This window comes from Numenius arquata, chromosome 16 (assembly GCF_964106895.1).
Source record: "Numenius arquata chromosome 16, bNumArq3.hap1.1, whole genome shotgun sequence".
Lineage (NCBI taxonomy): Eukaryota > Metazoa > Chordata > Aves > Charadriiformes > Scolopacidae > Numenius > Numenius arquata.
In genome coordinates this window covers 6,990,278-7,006,062 of record NC_133591.1, presented here as the reverse complement: position 1 = coordinate 7,006,062, position 15,785 = coordinate 6,990,278, and the positions used below count along the sequence as shown (strand labels likewise).

General features: G+C 39.4%; 1 protein-coding gene across 2 annotated transcripts in view; it reads right to left on the bottom strand.

Moving 5' to 3' along the window:
* TMEM132C (transmembrane protein 132C) overlaps positions 1-15,785 on the bottom strand; it is a 213,961-nt gene that overhangs the window by 144,379 nt on the left and 53,797 nt on the right. Inside the window, exon 2 of one of the 2 annotated variants that reach the window (XM_074159483.1) lies at positions 6,967-7,855. In XM_074159483.1, coding sequence (XP_074015584.1) covers positions 6,967-7,855 — 889 coding nt within the window. Of the gene's footprint in view, positions 1-6,966; positions 7,857-15,785 lie in introns of both variants that reach the window. The other variant, XM_074159482.1, reaches the window with a different exon arrangement.

The window sequence follows — 15,785 nt, the reverse complement described above, 5'->3', positions numbered from 1 at the left end:
TCTCAGTGATAAGCAGTATATTACATTGGAGACATCAATAGAATCGTTCAGAAGGTTTGTCAAGCACCACATTTTTTTAAAGAGGGTCAGGGAAGGGTGCCTTTTTTCTCTTTTCTAGGTAGTTTCAATTTCAAGTTAATAATCAGTTCCTTGTTAAACTTTACCAAATCTGACACACTGCTACCACAAACTCAAGCTCTTCACTTGTTCTGGTGAGATGCACCTTTTCTCAATCTCTGTTTAAAGGACATCCTCACCCAGTTTAGCATTTTTGAGAATGAGCCATTTGTTTGGAGGACCCAGCTGCATCTGGTATGACACTGACGTCCATGAAAAGTGCCTGCTAGGGTCTAATGAAATTAAACTAACCCAAGTGTGATACCATTCTCTCAAAATAGCATTGACACATTCTCTTCTTTGAATAAGTATTTTTTACATTACAAATGCTTTTTAAAGTTACATTGGGAAATATTTACCCTTTTACTGTTAGTCTGTCATATTCTCTAGTAAATGACAATTAGTAGTGCTTTAGCAGACTGTGTCCTCATTGCTTACTGAAGCAGAATATAAAAAAAAAGATAGCACACGATTGCTATGAATTTTTAACCATGAATTTACTTTGGAGAAATCTTAACAAAGCACTTGCAAGGTGCTATTACACTTTGTTACTTGCAAAGCCATAATCCCCACAGTGTATCTAACTTTTGTATGATTTACTGTCGCTTGTACTATGTAATACATAGATGTCCTGTGGGGATCAGAGGCTCGTTATACTGAATGATGCACACAGAGCATGGCCCAGTCTCTTCCCTGAACTGTGAACAGTACAAAAAAGCAACCTGAGAAGGTGAAGATGTAAGCAGGGGTAAAATGATGTGTCTAAAGTAACACATTAAGTCCTGAACAGAAGGTAGGAAGAGAATTCAGGTCTCTTGACTCATTAGTCTTTGACTCATAATAAGAACTAGACCAGTACCTTTCTTTCATTAACCTTCTCCACTGTAGATTTGTAGCTGAATTGTTGCTAATCATTCCATAGAAGGAAAAACCAAAAAAAAAAAAACAATTAGTAAAGTTTCATAATGCTAAACACTAGACAATGAAATATATACACCCTTCATCAATGAAACAGCTTCAAGCCATAATTCACAGTTCTGAACACTTCTGGCCTAGCAACTGACTTTACGGGTCCTACCAATACCATAAAATAACTGGGAAACCGCTTTGATGGGCTAGAAGACTGGGGAAGAGTTTCTCCAGTTTCTCTAAACCCTGATTAAAAGTTCAAAAGCAAGTGAATTGCTTTTATTCTCCAGTCTCAACTGAATAACTGACTTCATTGAAAAAGAGACACAAAGAAAAATGTGAGCAGAATACTTTGAAAGATCTTAGTCAGCAAGTTTGCATTTTGTTTATTCAACATGAAAACATGAATGAAGAAACTGTATCTCAGGTGAGAACAAACAGCAGTTTGCTACCCAGAGTGCCCAAGACACAGACTTTTCTTTATACAGTGTAAGCATTAGCCACTTCTAGATCTGTGCCTCAAAATACCAGATGTATGTCTAAAGAGAAGGTCTAAGGCACTATAAAAGAAAGCTAGCTTTCAGAGACTATATCTGTGTTATTTTTTTACATTCACGCAATAGATAAAGCTGTGGGTATAAATTTTGAAGATGAGACCTTCTTTTCAATTGAAAATGCAACATGAAATAATGAGACAGCAGAAACAAGGCTAAGGGCTTCAGGCTCCTCTCCCTTCAGATGTTGACTGAAACGCTTTTGTGCAGTGAAATCACTTTTAAATATGTAAGTAATGCAAAGCTGCATAGGAAATGAAAAATGTTTTGTTGCGATTCACATCTGGAGACACACATGCACGCCCAGAAGAGCATCCCACCAAATCATTCTGTCTCTCTTCATTTCACTCTGAGCTGCATTAGTTTTAAAATATGAAGCAGTATAAAAAACTCACATTCTGCATTTCACAGTTGGAAATCAGCATTCCATTTACTGCAGAAAAAAGGTACTTGGGATAATACGTCCCAAATGATGGGTTAACACATAATGCAGAGCGAACTCAGCTCTGGTTTTGGTCTTATATATTCTGGTTAACTTCAGCTTCAGTTAATCATTACAATGTCAGTATTTGCAGTGACACTACCATACTGCAGCACTACAAAATGATAAACCGACAATTAAGCACAGGTAAATTTCAGGATACTAAAGGTTATTTCATCATAAGGTAAGATTAAAGTATCAGTATCTAAAATTAAACAGCAATTGCTTGAAAGTGTTACTACTTTTGTTTCTTTTAAACACAGCAGATAGAAGAGCTGAGGGCAGTGCCAAGCACAGACAGCTCCCCTGAGTGGTTACTCCCCAGGGAGGCTCAAATAGGCCTTCCATGCAAAACAGGCACAGTTTGTGCTGGAAATCCCCCTTTTCCATGACTAGTTCCTCCAAAATGGCTATTTATAACCAGATCACAATCTAGACTTTGAAATACTGAGATTTACAAGCAAGGAGTACACTGATGTTATGATCATAACTACTTTTTCTAGCTATGGGTATTCTGTAGCGCTGCTCTGTGCGTGCATCTTCATCTAGGTTTTCAGCTGTTCCCAATGCTACCTAGCACAGCACTGCTGTCAATACTCATTAGGAGCTGACATATAAAGCTGCCTCAGCTGATGAGCTTAATAGCTTTCCTCACTGCATTTATCCTTTATCCTTCTCCCAATCTGTAGATTTATTATCACTGTTAATTATCCATTGTCTTGGGTTGATTTGTTTGCTGGACAAAGGTAATTCAGTAACATTGTTTATAACCTACATGCCTTCAGGTACAATGAGCTGCGCTGCAAAATCTGTAATAAGAAGCCTGAGGGGGAAAAAAGTACCACTGTTTTTCACTTCTTTTCTCTAATCAGGACAGATAACAACTTCATCCCCTTTCTCTTTACTTATCCTGCTCAATACCTCCTGTAAATCGGGTTATCTGGTGGTTCAGCACCTTCTAGAGTGAGTTAGAGATTAGCTGCTGCCCAGCAGAGTAACATAAAACACTTAGCACTCCCACACCGTTTGCTTTGGTCCTCTGCTGTACAGTGCTCTGCCAGATCAAATGTGGCATGTCACGCCATGAAAAACAGATGAAGGATCCTTTAATAGTGTAGTAGCTGGAAAAGCATTTAGAGCTAGAGAACAAACACAGCAATGCACACAGGCCAACCTTTTCAAAGTTGCCTAATACATCCAACTCACCGATTCCCCAGGACTACAAATAGAAACCAAGTGCCAAGTTTCCTACTTTCCTTCAAATATATCAGCATACACATGCAGCTATGTATTGCTTTCTGCATGTTAACCTCACAAGAATGGTTATGCTTTTTCCCCTTATTTGTAGCCTGCTGGGTGTGAGGGCAGTTCATAAAAGCATTCAAAACAGGGTCTTGCCTTAAGGATGTTGCTTTCTAATCCTTACAGAGAATATACCCAAAATGACAACTCAGATTAGAAAAGCTTGTGTACATGGTAACTGGTAAAGCAACGATCAATCATGGTACCTCTGCTGAAGCCAGTGGTGTTAATTTATAACAGCTCTGGGAAGTCCACAGGAGACTTAAATGATCTCTATTTAAATATTGCTGGTTTTTCTTTCCTGTCCTATAGTGATGCTACTTCTGTTCATAGTTTACCCAACTGCGAGAGGTAACAGTGATTTTCCTTACTGAGCCATCACAGCAGTAAGTGCAACTCATCTCTCTTTTTGGGGCCTAGAAATCCTTCCCAATGGTAGAAATGCAGTGCAATATTTTCTTCCCCCTTCTCTATTTAAGTTTTTATCAAGATTGTCCCATTCATACTACATATAAAATACATGGCAAACATGAAATCCCTTCCATCAGAAGAATTAAAAGTCACTTGGAACAGGACTGAAACAGGGTTCTCACTCCCGAGAGTCACGCCGACCAACTGTTTGCATTTTCTACATCGCATTAGAAAACGCCTGTAAACACTTACCAGAGGTGACACAGCAGGACAGGAACAGGCATGTGAACAGAAGCTGTATCCTATAAACTATTGGTATCATTAGAACCACTTTCACAATAGTCCTGTGCCGACTAGATGCAAGAGAGGAAGATCTGTTGTTTATTCAGACAGTGCTCCTACTGTGTTAATGTACTACCATGCATAATTCGCTTCACTCCCTGTCATATTAGTCATTCTCTTTGACTTTACTGGTGTTCTTGTGCTGATAAATTTATAGATACAGTAATAGGATTCTGAATTAAGACACAATTTAAGAACAGAGTTTCAATTGCAATGATTTGTGGATATGAGGTCATTTAGACCAGTCTACTTTCCTTTTGCCAGAGAAGATTTGTAGCTATTATTTTCCCTCCCTAAAGCAATGATCACATGCTGTTTGCTTCAGCACTGGGTGTTGCAATACCTCAATGAATAATATACAAGAAGCAGAAAATAAACAAATCCACTATGCCTGGGGATAATGCGTGGTGTGGTTTTCTTTAGGTTGATTAAATGTGAATGCATGCCATAGGATGTAGGGATTGCTCTGCCAGGAACCCGTGAGTATGAGAGCATACAGCCCTCTATCTAACCAGGCAAGTGGCCACAGAGAAGGTTAAAGCAGCCCCCAGGCAGACCCAGCATATGTGCTGGCTACTCCCTGGATGCTGTATTCATTTGGCCTTTTTCCTGTAAGATACAAGCACTTCATAGATTCCTGGGTCAAATTCCGTACTCTTTCACACCCAGGAAGTTTCATCAAAGAACAGATTTCCACCACAGAACCAGGAAGCTTAACTTGGCTTTGCCAGCCTCTCTCACCAGTACTCCACCACTAAAACCACAGAAGAAACCTTCGAGGCTGACAGAACAGGCCACACAGTTCATGCCTCAGGACATAGTCCCACACAAATTTCACCAGTGGGTATCAGCTGTCCCTTCCTACTGCAGTGTCAGGAAAACAGTTAAAACAACTTCCTTTTCTTTTACATGGAATGACCCTCCTGTAAAGCAAAGCTTCCATCTGATGCCTTAATAACTGCACAGATCAGCACTGTTGGTAGATACAAGATACTTCTCAAAACCAAGACTGTTTTGGAATATCTCCCATTGCTTTTCTTGCCTTCGGTAGTGGAGAGGAGGAAGCACACTGAACAGTGTTGATTTTTAGAATGTGAGTCAGCCTATGCTACCTACGTCTCCGGACAATGGCCACAAGGAAGCAAAAGCCATTTTAAAATCCTGGTTTCTTCAGCCTCTTGTGTTCTTGTATCTGGTTCAAAGTAATTTTAAGCAAAAAATGCAACTCCTCTTTTCATCAAAAGGGTGTTTCAGAAAGAGAACATGGTCTGAGCTCTGCATTTATGATAACACAGAACAACCAACATACCAATGAATGTCAGATTATTCACTTCAAATAAATCAGTCACCTGTTCTCAAAACCAAAGCAAATCCATTTTGTCCATAACCGCAAGTCACACATGCAACTACTGGCATCCCACATTACCATTTCTATCTATTGCACCTCTCAGCATGCAAATGATATCCTTGCCTAGGCGGTCAGAATAATTTCTGAGCAAAGAAATACATAATCAGATTTCAACAAGCTTGTTTATCTTCAACTCACTTTTCAGGAAAATAAAGGCTGTGAAACAGAGCTTCAAAGGGTGATCCCCTCTCCCATCCACCCAGCAAACACCCAGTTCATTGCCTTTGGATTTCTTCTTTCACCACAGCTAGGCTCATTATGTGAGAAGTATTCTGTTTCCACTATTTTACGAAAAAGGATTTTTCAATAAGAGATAAGCAACACCATCAGAAAAGACTTCTATAACTGAGGTTTCACTCAGTAAACAGGTGTCTGAGAGATTATCTCACCAACTTAACCAAAGCTGCAAACATCAGAACGGTTCTGGGATGACTAAAATCCCTCTTTTTTAAAATAAAAGCCTTTTATCTGCCAAGCGACACTTCCTGTTCTAAAGGCTATTCTCCTCGGTAGTTGTCAACTATGTATTAATCTAATTCATATAAGCCTTAGAAATAAATACTTTCATGTGCAGAATCTTTTGGGAAACTGATTCCCTGAGGCTTTAAAGAGCAATTGTTGCTTATCACCGTGGAAATTTCCCTTGAATTTAAAGCCTGGTAACCAGGAAAAAAAAAAAAAGATACATGAAATATTTGAGTGATTAACAAGTTTCCCAGTCTTTGTTACCCTCAAAGGATTTTCATCTGATCGGTAGGGAAACCGCTAAAGAAGAAAATAAAAGGAAAGCGATCTGACCCAGTAAGGCATTTCTTGTCTTCCCAGGTCTTGTATTTGCCACTCCTGTCCAAAATAACGGCACTCACTTCTAACATTCCCTTACAATCAACATTATCAAACACATTAGGCCTTATTTTAAAGGGTATATGTGTTGGCAAAGACAAACCCTACTTAACTGCAAGTAGATAGTGTTAAACCCCTCCCTAAAGAGCTCTCATAACAAAACCACTCCGTGTGGGAGAGGCAAAGCACTGCCAGAACACTTAAAGAAAAGCAGGTAATTGAAGTTTCACTGCGTTTTAACTCCATGCATGTGCAATAAAAAACTGATTTTAAAAGCCCTGTAAAACAGAGAACTTTTCTGGTGCCTTAGTGTCTGTCATTGCACAGAAATGGCCCCACTAAAGCAGTGAATTTTCTTATATTGTACATTGTTGCATGATGTGGGCATGTGATGAACAGCATGGCATGCATGTTAAAAGCCTCCTAGTGATGGAGGCTTTCAATCCTCTTCAGAGCATTCAAGGAGGAAAGGAATGTATTTCAGTGACTAGGAGCAACCTTCAGTGTGGATTAACTTCAAATTAGTTGAGATTTACCCCATGTCCCCAACATCTTTGTGTGCTATCACATTAGAAACATGCAGAAACAGCCTACCGTACCTGAGTATGAACTGATCCACCGTAGAATTGTTGGCAATTGTCACATAAACATTCACAACCTCTCCTTGTTTGACAGGCTTTGAGGGCAACCAGACAACAATATTACTATCCAGCCGTAGCTCCGTTAGCTGAGAAGTCTCCTGGCCTCGATAGAGGCTGACAGATCCAATCCTCTGTAAGTGGGACACGGTTTCATCCATGCCATCTTTTCCTGGCCGGATAGCATTTCCCTTCCTTATATCCTCAGCGGTACACTCTCCCTTCTCGTCTCCTGGTTGGATAGTATAGTAAAGCTCAACATGGCTCCCTTCAAACTGATCTGGTGGCTTCTTACGGCCCGTGACAACAGTCGGGGGGTTAAACCAGCTTGGCAGGAGCTCCAGCTCTGCCACACACAACCCCAGATCCCCTTTTAGCCTGCAGCTGCCTCTGACTTCCCGTGTCTCTCGGAAGGCAAACACCCGCAGGCAGGGCAGCCGTTCCGTGGTGCTATAGTCATCCCAGTCCCTGCCCACGATGTAGAACAGGACCTGGACTTTGGGCTTGCTCAGGTAAATTTTGTCGCTCATTATGTAGGCCTTAAGCTTCCAGTTGTAAGCAAACTTGTTGGCAGATCCAAAAAAGTTGGAAGTTAACATTAGGTCCTGGGGCACAACTTGCTCAACAGAAAAAGGTCCATAGCTGGCATTTAATATTGGTGGTCTCTTGGCTTTATATGGGAAGAACGACTCCACCCTGGACTGCAAACTGGAATTTCTCATAAAGTCCTGGTTGGCTTCTTTGAGAAAGAAAGATGTCTCAGCACTGAAGATCCGATAGCTCACAGGTAGGTACGTTGGTAATGAAGAAAACCTCTGATTATTGTCCAAGACCCCTCGACACTCTGTCACTAATAAAAGAAAAGGTGATGCGAGTTAGATCAAATCTGCTTACGGATTCAAAGGGACATTTACTATAACTTTAGTGGAGCTATGCGGTAAGTTGGGGACAAGCATTATTTCATGCAAAAAATACTTAAGTGTGGCTACACGTTTACATGTAGTTAATTTTTTTTTGCATTACATTCACAAAAGAAAAGAAAATGCAGGCTTTAATGCCACCTTGCATTTATCTATGATAAACACTGTCACACACACACACACATATATACACAGGTGATGTACAAAGGGCCGTATGCAGCACAATCAATTATTCATACTCCCTGAGGGAGTAGGAAGAAGAAGGTTCACAGAGCAGAAGCAATGCTTGTTCCAGTAGCCATTTTACATGGCTCAACTGAACTGCAGCAACACTTTGCTAATGCAGGGCAAACATATAAAGTACTCATTGAATACTTTGACTATCACCTGGATAAGAAATAGGTTACTTGTCACTCCTATGCAATGTCTCACCTCCCTAACAAAACTTCAAAAATTTCACAACTGAAAGTTGAAGCCTTCCAAAAGCAATTCCATAAGTAAACAGGGTGCCTTTTAAACCACATTATCTAATCACCCTCTGCACTCTTTCCCTGGTCATACCATCCCCTTCTAAACTTCCCATCCACTTAGAAACTTCTCTCCTGTCTTTCCAATCTTTCTGTTCAGTTACAGCATGCATAAGGTATTCAGTACTTTGGTATGGTCCACTGAACCACAGCCCCCGAAGGGCTGCTAATCACTGCCCCTGCAGGAACACTGGCCAGGAGATCAAAGATAGTTTCTGTTCTACAGCCAAAGACAGAAATTGCTTTTCTAAGACACACGCACCCCATTTCACTCTCTTCCTCCATCAAGAAACCTTGCTCTCGTATTACGATTTCTAGCACTATGGTCTACATCTTTATAATTTAGTATCGACAGTACCTCAGCTTTCCAAGTTATTTCTAAGTTATTTAAAGACAGACGCGCATCACATGCTAGAAATATTTCAACAAGTGCTAATATACAAGATGCACACACAGAGAAATTAGTGCATACTGGCCAATTCTAAGTTTCAGTTGAGTATCAGATTCCTTTTGACTTAAACATCACTTTCCTTTTATAAAAGTTTAACAACATATATTGTTGAAAGACAAAAATGATTACCTAATTAGGATACATAACAATAGAGGTCAGTTAAAATAGATGTAGATTACATAACGCTACTCACAACCTCTCTTCCTAAGTCATACTGAAGAGATTAACTATAGGCTCAGAAGGTAAATGAATGACGATGCATCTAGTGCTAGACTGTCTTTAGTATTTAAAAACAGACCTTGCCCTCAGACTTCTGTCAGTTCCAGTGTCTTTTGGGAATCCCACCAGTCAGGATTTAAGGTTCTGTGTAAGGTAAGGGCAATATATAATACCCAGATTCATCTGAAACTCAGGAACACCTAAAAATCTCTAAAACCCCCTACACAGAGACAGACTCCTTTACCAGCTTTCTCACAAAGGTCTGCAGCCTGAGGATTTTTGCAGATAATAGATTCACTGCCCTTTTAGCATGGCTGGCTGCTAGCATGTTAATTATGCAGTCAAATTTAATTAAATGTTTTCAAGTAATAAATAATCAATATCTGTCATTACACCAAATAACTACTGCTGACAGACAACTTCACTACAACCCTGTTGAGTGGGCACATAGTGCTACTCAGGGCTGGGAAAGTGAACAGCTTAGGAAGGCAGGTGTTAGGCAATTAAGAAAAAAAGGAAAGAAACAAAACATGGAGGAGAGGGAAATCAGAGCTTTCAAAGGACGGCAGCCGTAAATTTGATATAAGGAATTAAGATGTGTTCACTCATGTTTAATTCATGCACCACCACTGGATGGTAGAATTAGTTCTCATAAATGAGCAAACTGCCATGACTGGACAAAAATGAAAATGAAAAAATTAGAAGACGAAAAGAGAAAAAGAAAAAGACACGAGGCCGGTCAATGAAAACACCAGCACGTACTGAATCACCAGCACAACACCTTCTCTGTCAACTAGACTCATATTTCAAATATAACATCAGTTTAGCCCACTGTTACAATCCTGCAAGTCTCCAATGCTTGGTATATATTTTAATTCTGCTAGAAAGGAATCTACGAATGCCACCTCCTGAGCTGATTGATTTCCCCTTAGCTGAATCAAAATACCAGTCTGTTAGGGTTACATCCCAAAGTGCTTTAACACTCAAATAAGGAATCCAAAGAAGATCCACTTTAGACTACAGACCTTTCAAGAAAACAGCAAAGCCTACATATTTCTTCTGGTCCTAGAGCAGAAAAGGAACCTGGTTTACTGAAACAGGAGCGATTTGGTCTCACTTTCCTCTCTAAATCCCTTCACCTGCCCTGGATGAGCCTGCTGAGATTTGGTCAGCTTCCTGCAGCCCTGCAAAGAGCAATCACTGACATTTACATGACAGATATCACCATTCTTTTACAAACACTTGGTTTGCTACACAAGAAGTCAGCTTCTTACTGGTCAGTTTGCCTACTGAATTTGACTTAATGAATCATTAGAATTTTTTTATTAGGCATCCTCTTGTCTCAGACCAAGAGCCTTGTAATATTAGAGGGCAGCAAGCTCTAATTAAAGAAAGCACATAAGCACTTCCTTGAATGTAAGCATTAATTGACTTAAGCACATAGGTACATTTTGCTGAAGTGTTTCCATGATTGGAGATATTCTGGATTTGGCACTATTGCTACTGAGGGAATACCTTTGGCTTTGCTAGATCTGCAAGAAAACAGAAATAAACTCAGCAGGCTGCAGAGAAAAGTGAAGTCCTCTGATTTCAGAGGGCTGTTGATCAAGATCTATGTTTGAAACTTAACAGCTGTTTTTCTGCAGTTCCGAGGACTTTTGTTGTAGCACATTATCCTCAGACAGACAGTGGTGTCATTTTTGCAGGCAGTCCATTCATCCTGGATTACTCACGTGGACGAGGTATGTAGGACCTGGCGCAATACTAAGAAAAACAGCCATGCAACTTCCACTTTAATAAGCTGAAGACAAACAGCAAAACCTATGTGGTCAGACTGACAGCAAAAAGAAGAAAAAGCTTTGCTTTTTTGTTGTAGTCTAAAGATTTCCACCCACTTTCGTACTGTACATAATGGAGTGCTATATTTCTATAGTGATGGCTATACAATTTATTAAAGCACTTTAAGCCTTTTACTGATAAAACTGTAGTTAAAATTGTCCGTTTTATTTTAGAATTTCAACCATGTGTATCAGCAACTGCAGGCCATCATTTAAGGGATTTGTTCTATACTCTTCATCTCTACCCAATAACCTTCATGTCCTGGTATAATTAATTACCAATGTTTCCAGAGAACATTTTTGTATGCTTGATCAGCTCAGCCACAAAGTCCTTTAATTTATCAGAGAATCTATTTAAACAAGATGCCAAGGTTTTCCTGAGTTTCATATCACAAGTTATTATTTTAAATAATGATTAAGCATAAGATTATGTTGTCTACCTGAAAAATAAAGAAAATGCCTGTTAGGAAAAAAAAAAAGCCATGTCTATCAGTGCTTTCAGGTGCTGTGGAACAGTTTTCTCCATTTTAAACTTTTTTCTGCTCAATCACTGCAACACATTTCCAGAGGTTCATGTTAAAGCAAGGTGTAAATTTAAGCGTTTTATCCCTATGACAGTACCAGTTGTGGGAGCAATATTTTACTGCCAGTTCAGCTATTTATGTGGGCACAAGTGCATCAGTAAAAAGGAACTGGGTCTCTGTGATAGGAGCACTATCAGCATGTTTATACGAATATAACTTACTCAGATCATGGAACTGGAACTTCCTCAAACAGTTTAGCTAAAGGGTGTAAATATCCTGAGAAAACCCTGGATGCTTTATCTAAGAGTCCTGATCCTTAAAGAAAGCTGCTTGTTGACCTTCCAATTGGGTTCAAATTAAGTGAAACTCCCATTTCATGAGGGCTTTTACAAACTGAAATGGAACCCAAGGATACAGGCAAGGGTGAGAAAGGAAATGCAGAAACACGGTTTCTGTCCTGAAGGCTAACTCTGATTACAGCAGGCCTGACTTACCAGTAGGCAGTAAGTGCTTTACCCTTCTATATTATCAAACAAGAGTTACAACTTGTCAGGAGATGAAGTCCAGCATGGAAAAGATTAGGAACCATCAAACAAAGCTAGTATTAGCCAAGAACAAAAGTTAAGGCTTACAAGTAATTACTCCTCCTTCGTAACAGCCTGGTGACTTTTTAATCCTCCTTCTGGCATCATATACTTCTGCAGCACTTCATCTGAACCCAAACAGCCATCTGTTAAGCACATCACTGGCTCCAGTGTGACAGTCCAGCTCAAATTCCTTTAACCTACCAAGTTCATTTTTGGAGCTGGATATGAAATGGTGAATTCTGATCTCTATTATTATTTCTCGTATTCCAGTGAAAGAGGAATTTTCTTTGGTGGGGATTTTCATATGGAGCTGGAGCCTTGGGTGCTGGACTCACTGGAACAGTCATAAAAGCTTAATATTTTTAAGCCATTCTTTTATGGGGTTGGTTTGAAACAACTCTCTTTTGGACTGGGAATTAAGGGTTTAGATAGTGGGTGGGAGATTACTGGCCAATGGCCATGTATCTTCACTGACTGATGTTTGATGAGCCACTGAGCCTTCAAGGAAACCATCTGCCTGTCCTCTCAGCCAGAAGGCTCCTAGCCAGGGAAAGCCAGTGAGATGCAGAAGACATCTGCCTATGCAAAGGAGTAACATGAGAAGCTTTCTCTGCACCTTGTACGGCCCTCACAAAGGCACATTTATAATTACTCCTTCCAGGAAACAAACAATATGAAAAGTGGTAGACAAATTTCTATCCCTCTTGTCTTCTCCTATTACCCTCGCTCATCAGTACAGCTGAAGGTTCCACCAAGAATTCTGTAAGGTAGGATCTTCTCCTTTGTTTTTCTAACAGCTTTACCCACCACCTTGTTCCTCCATTCCTAAACATAGCTATCATTGAATGCTGTACCAATATTGGGTTTGGTTTTTTTTTTTGCCCAATTTCCATGCCACTAGAGTTCTAAGAAAAAACCTAATAGTAATTTACAGCACCACCACCACTTAAAATTCTGCAAACCCTGTAAATATTATCTCTCTTCTTTACGTAGACTCTTCTTCCCTGCCTCTACACCCAGAGAGGTTAATTGTACATTGTGCATTATACAAACCATCCTCTCATAAAAGTCTCCACCCTTGAATTCTGTTCTATGACTCCACCTTCAACTAAAAACCTGTCCTGGTCTTACACAGCAAATCCCATATTGGAGGAAAGAGTAGGAAAAGAATAAAAGTAGAAAAGATGCACTTAAATCAGCACAGATGTTTCCTTTACCACATAATGTCAACAGCTATGTTTTCTAGTTCATTTTCCCTTAATTTTCTATACTGACACCACATCTAGTGACTTCAGAGCACACAAAATCTTTGTAGCGAGTATTTTGCTTAGAGCTAGAGCTCAGCAAATACTGCAAGAAATAAGTGTCTGAGTATTAATTTAGACTTCAGAACAACCTTCGGTGTACTCTCATCCCCTCCAAATTCCCTCTTGCATTCCCTCTTCCTATTGCAACAAACTATGGAAGGGAGCAATGGCTTGTCCGTGTCTTCACATGAAAACTGGATTCCTTTCTGAAAGGTGCTTTTCACGCAGCACAAGTTACTGTTTAACTACAGGGATAACTGGAGCCTCATACTCCTTTCTGGCCTAAAATCTATAGTTCTATGACTATTTAAAAAAAATAAAATAATTGGAAAACCTACATGACAGGGTAATTGCAGAAGCCATGTCTTCTATTTCTCATGCTTGTCCATCAGGTATGCTTTCTCATCCAGGGGGATAACAGAGAGACTCTGACTAATTGCACATACGCAATGTCAAGTGTCAAATGCTTACGGTGAATGCTTGAGACCAATTTGTGAAGTTAAAAATAAACTGTGGAAACAAATATGTCAAAGAAATGCCCATAGCAAAATTTTTGGGGAAATTGCAGCCTATTGTCAAATACTCTGTGAGCATCCAATGAGGGCAATTTTATCAAATAAATGCTTGCTAACTACATTATTTTCTCAGTTCTTTTTAGAATCCACGTTTCATTAAACTAAGACTTGAAGTCCAAGGATAAGTTTATAACTGCAGTGTTTTATTGATTGACCTGGGATGGTATATTCCTATTCACTAAATTTGGGAGCACACACCCTTGGCAATCAACTAGATATATTTTAGGCACAGATGCAGATGGAACCTTATTTAGTCAAGATCAGAGTTCCATTAAACCACATCCACATAAAGATTATCAGGAGACACTATAATCAGTTATTTTGAACAAATTTCCTTTTTCATTTCAGTGGGACAGGTTATTTCATTCAGTATATTGTTAATGAAAATTTGCAATAATATTCTATTAAATAGGCTTGTCCCACATACTGAGAGTATATCCTTAATGAAATTATACTTTGTATCTTATTGCAGCTAAAATCCTCACTAAATCTCCACTGACATTTGTGGATTTAGTACAGAAGTGAACACTTCCCCGGTTCTTCTCCAGCAGAGGTAGAACATAGGCATTTCAGAACTGTCAGGAGAATGATAAAAGTACCTAAAACAATGAACAAAGTTACACTAGGAACATCTGCACTTCTTTAAAATACAGAAACAAAGGGATGGTCACAAACTAAATGATGGGAATTCAAAGTGGATTAAAAAAAAAAGTTTCATACAGTGTGTGATTAGATGAGAGAGTTTATTGCCAGGGAGAAGGGCGCAGAGGCCAAGAACTTACCCCAACTTAAACTGACGATTTGAATGTTTGGAAAGATACGCAGACCATCTAGTGTCATGTCATTAACTACATGTAAAATTCCTTGTATTTATCTATTAATAACAAGGATTAGACCTCTGCATTATAAAGCATTATCCAACATCTGTCAGGTTGTTCCATTTTGCTCAAGATTACTGACAAAACAGGCACGCGTGTGTAAATGACAAATCGCGGTTTTGTGATGTACAGGCTTTTCACAAACAGAAAAGAGAATCTTTAAAGTCTAATTTGGAAACACAAGGAAAACCTTCAGAAAACGGAACATTTAGAAACACATTTCCAATCTTCAAATGACAGCCTACAAGCTCCGATTTTTAATGGTTGCAGTTCTATATATCTCACCCTTTGACTGCAGAAATTCCAAAATATCCTTTCATTGCAAACCTGTCTTCTCTATCACCCTCAGTTCATATAACTGAGACGTGTTACTCAAAGACTGTCTGACATTCAGGACTGAAATCTATAAACTGTTTTCTCAGACTGGTTGATGACCTTAAAAGTCTGTAAAACAACAGTGTATATGCAAAGGTCAGTGAAAGTTTCAGAAATCACTCCCACTCCCAGAGCTGACATTACCGATTGTCTGTCCTGCTGAAGCCATCTGACACATTTAAGCTAGTTTACTGTTTAGAGTCAAAGGTAAATATCTGGAACTCTAATTTCACTAATGAAAGCTTTTGTTAAGAGATAAGGTTTGGAAAACTTCTATATAAACACCATTCAAGTACTCAGACTTTTTTCGCCTTGCCAGAAGCTGCAAATGTCAGTGTCCTGTGACCAACATAGAGTAGGTAAAATGTCATATGATGGCCTTTCGTTCCAATGCTGTTTGCCTCATTGTGGTAAACTCCACGGATTCTGCATTCACTCATTGTGTCAGCACTAAAAGTCCAAAGCAAATAACACTTAAGCTGATTTTGTCTGATAGCTGTAGAGAAGAGGAGAAGGATTTAGGACACCAGAGTTCATTCCCAGATCCACCGAAAACATATGGTAGCCATAGGATACCTC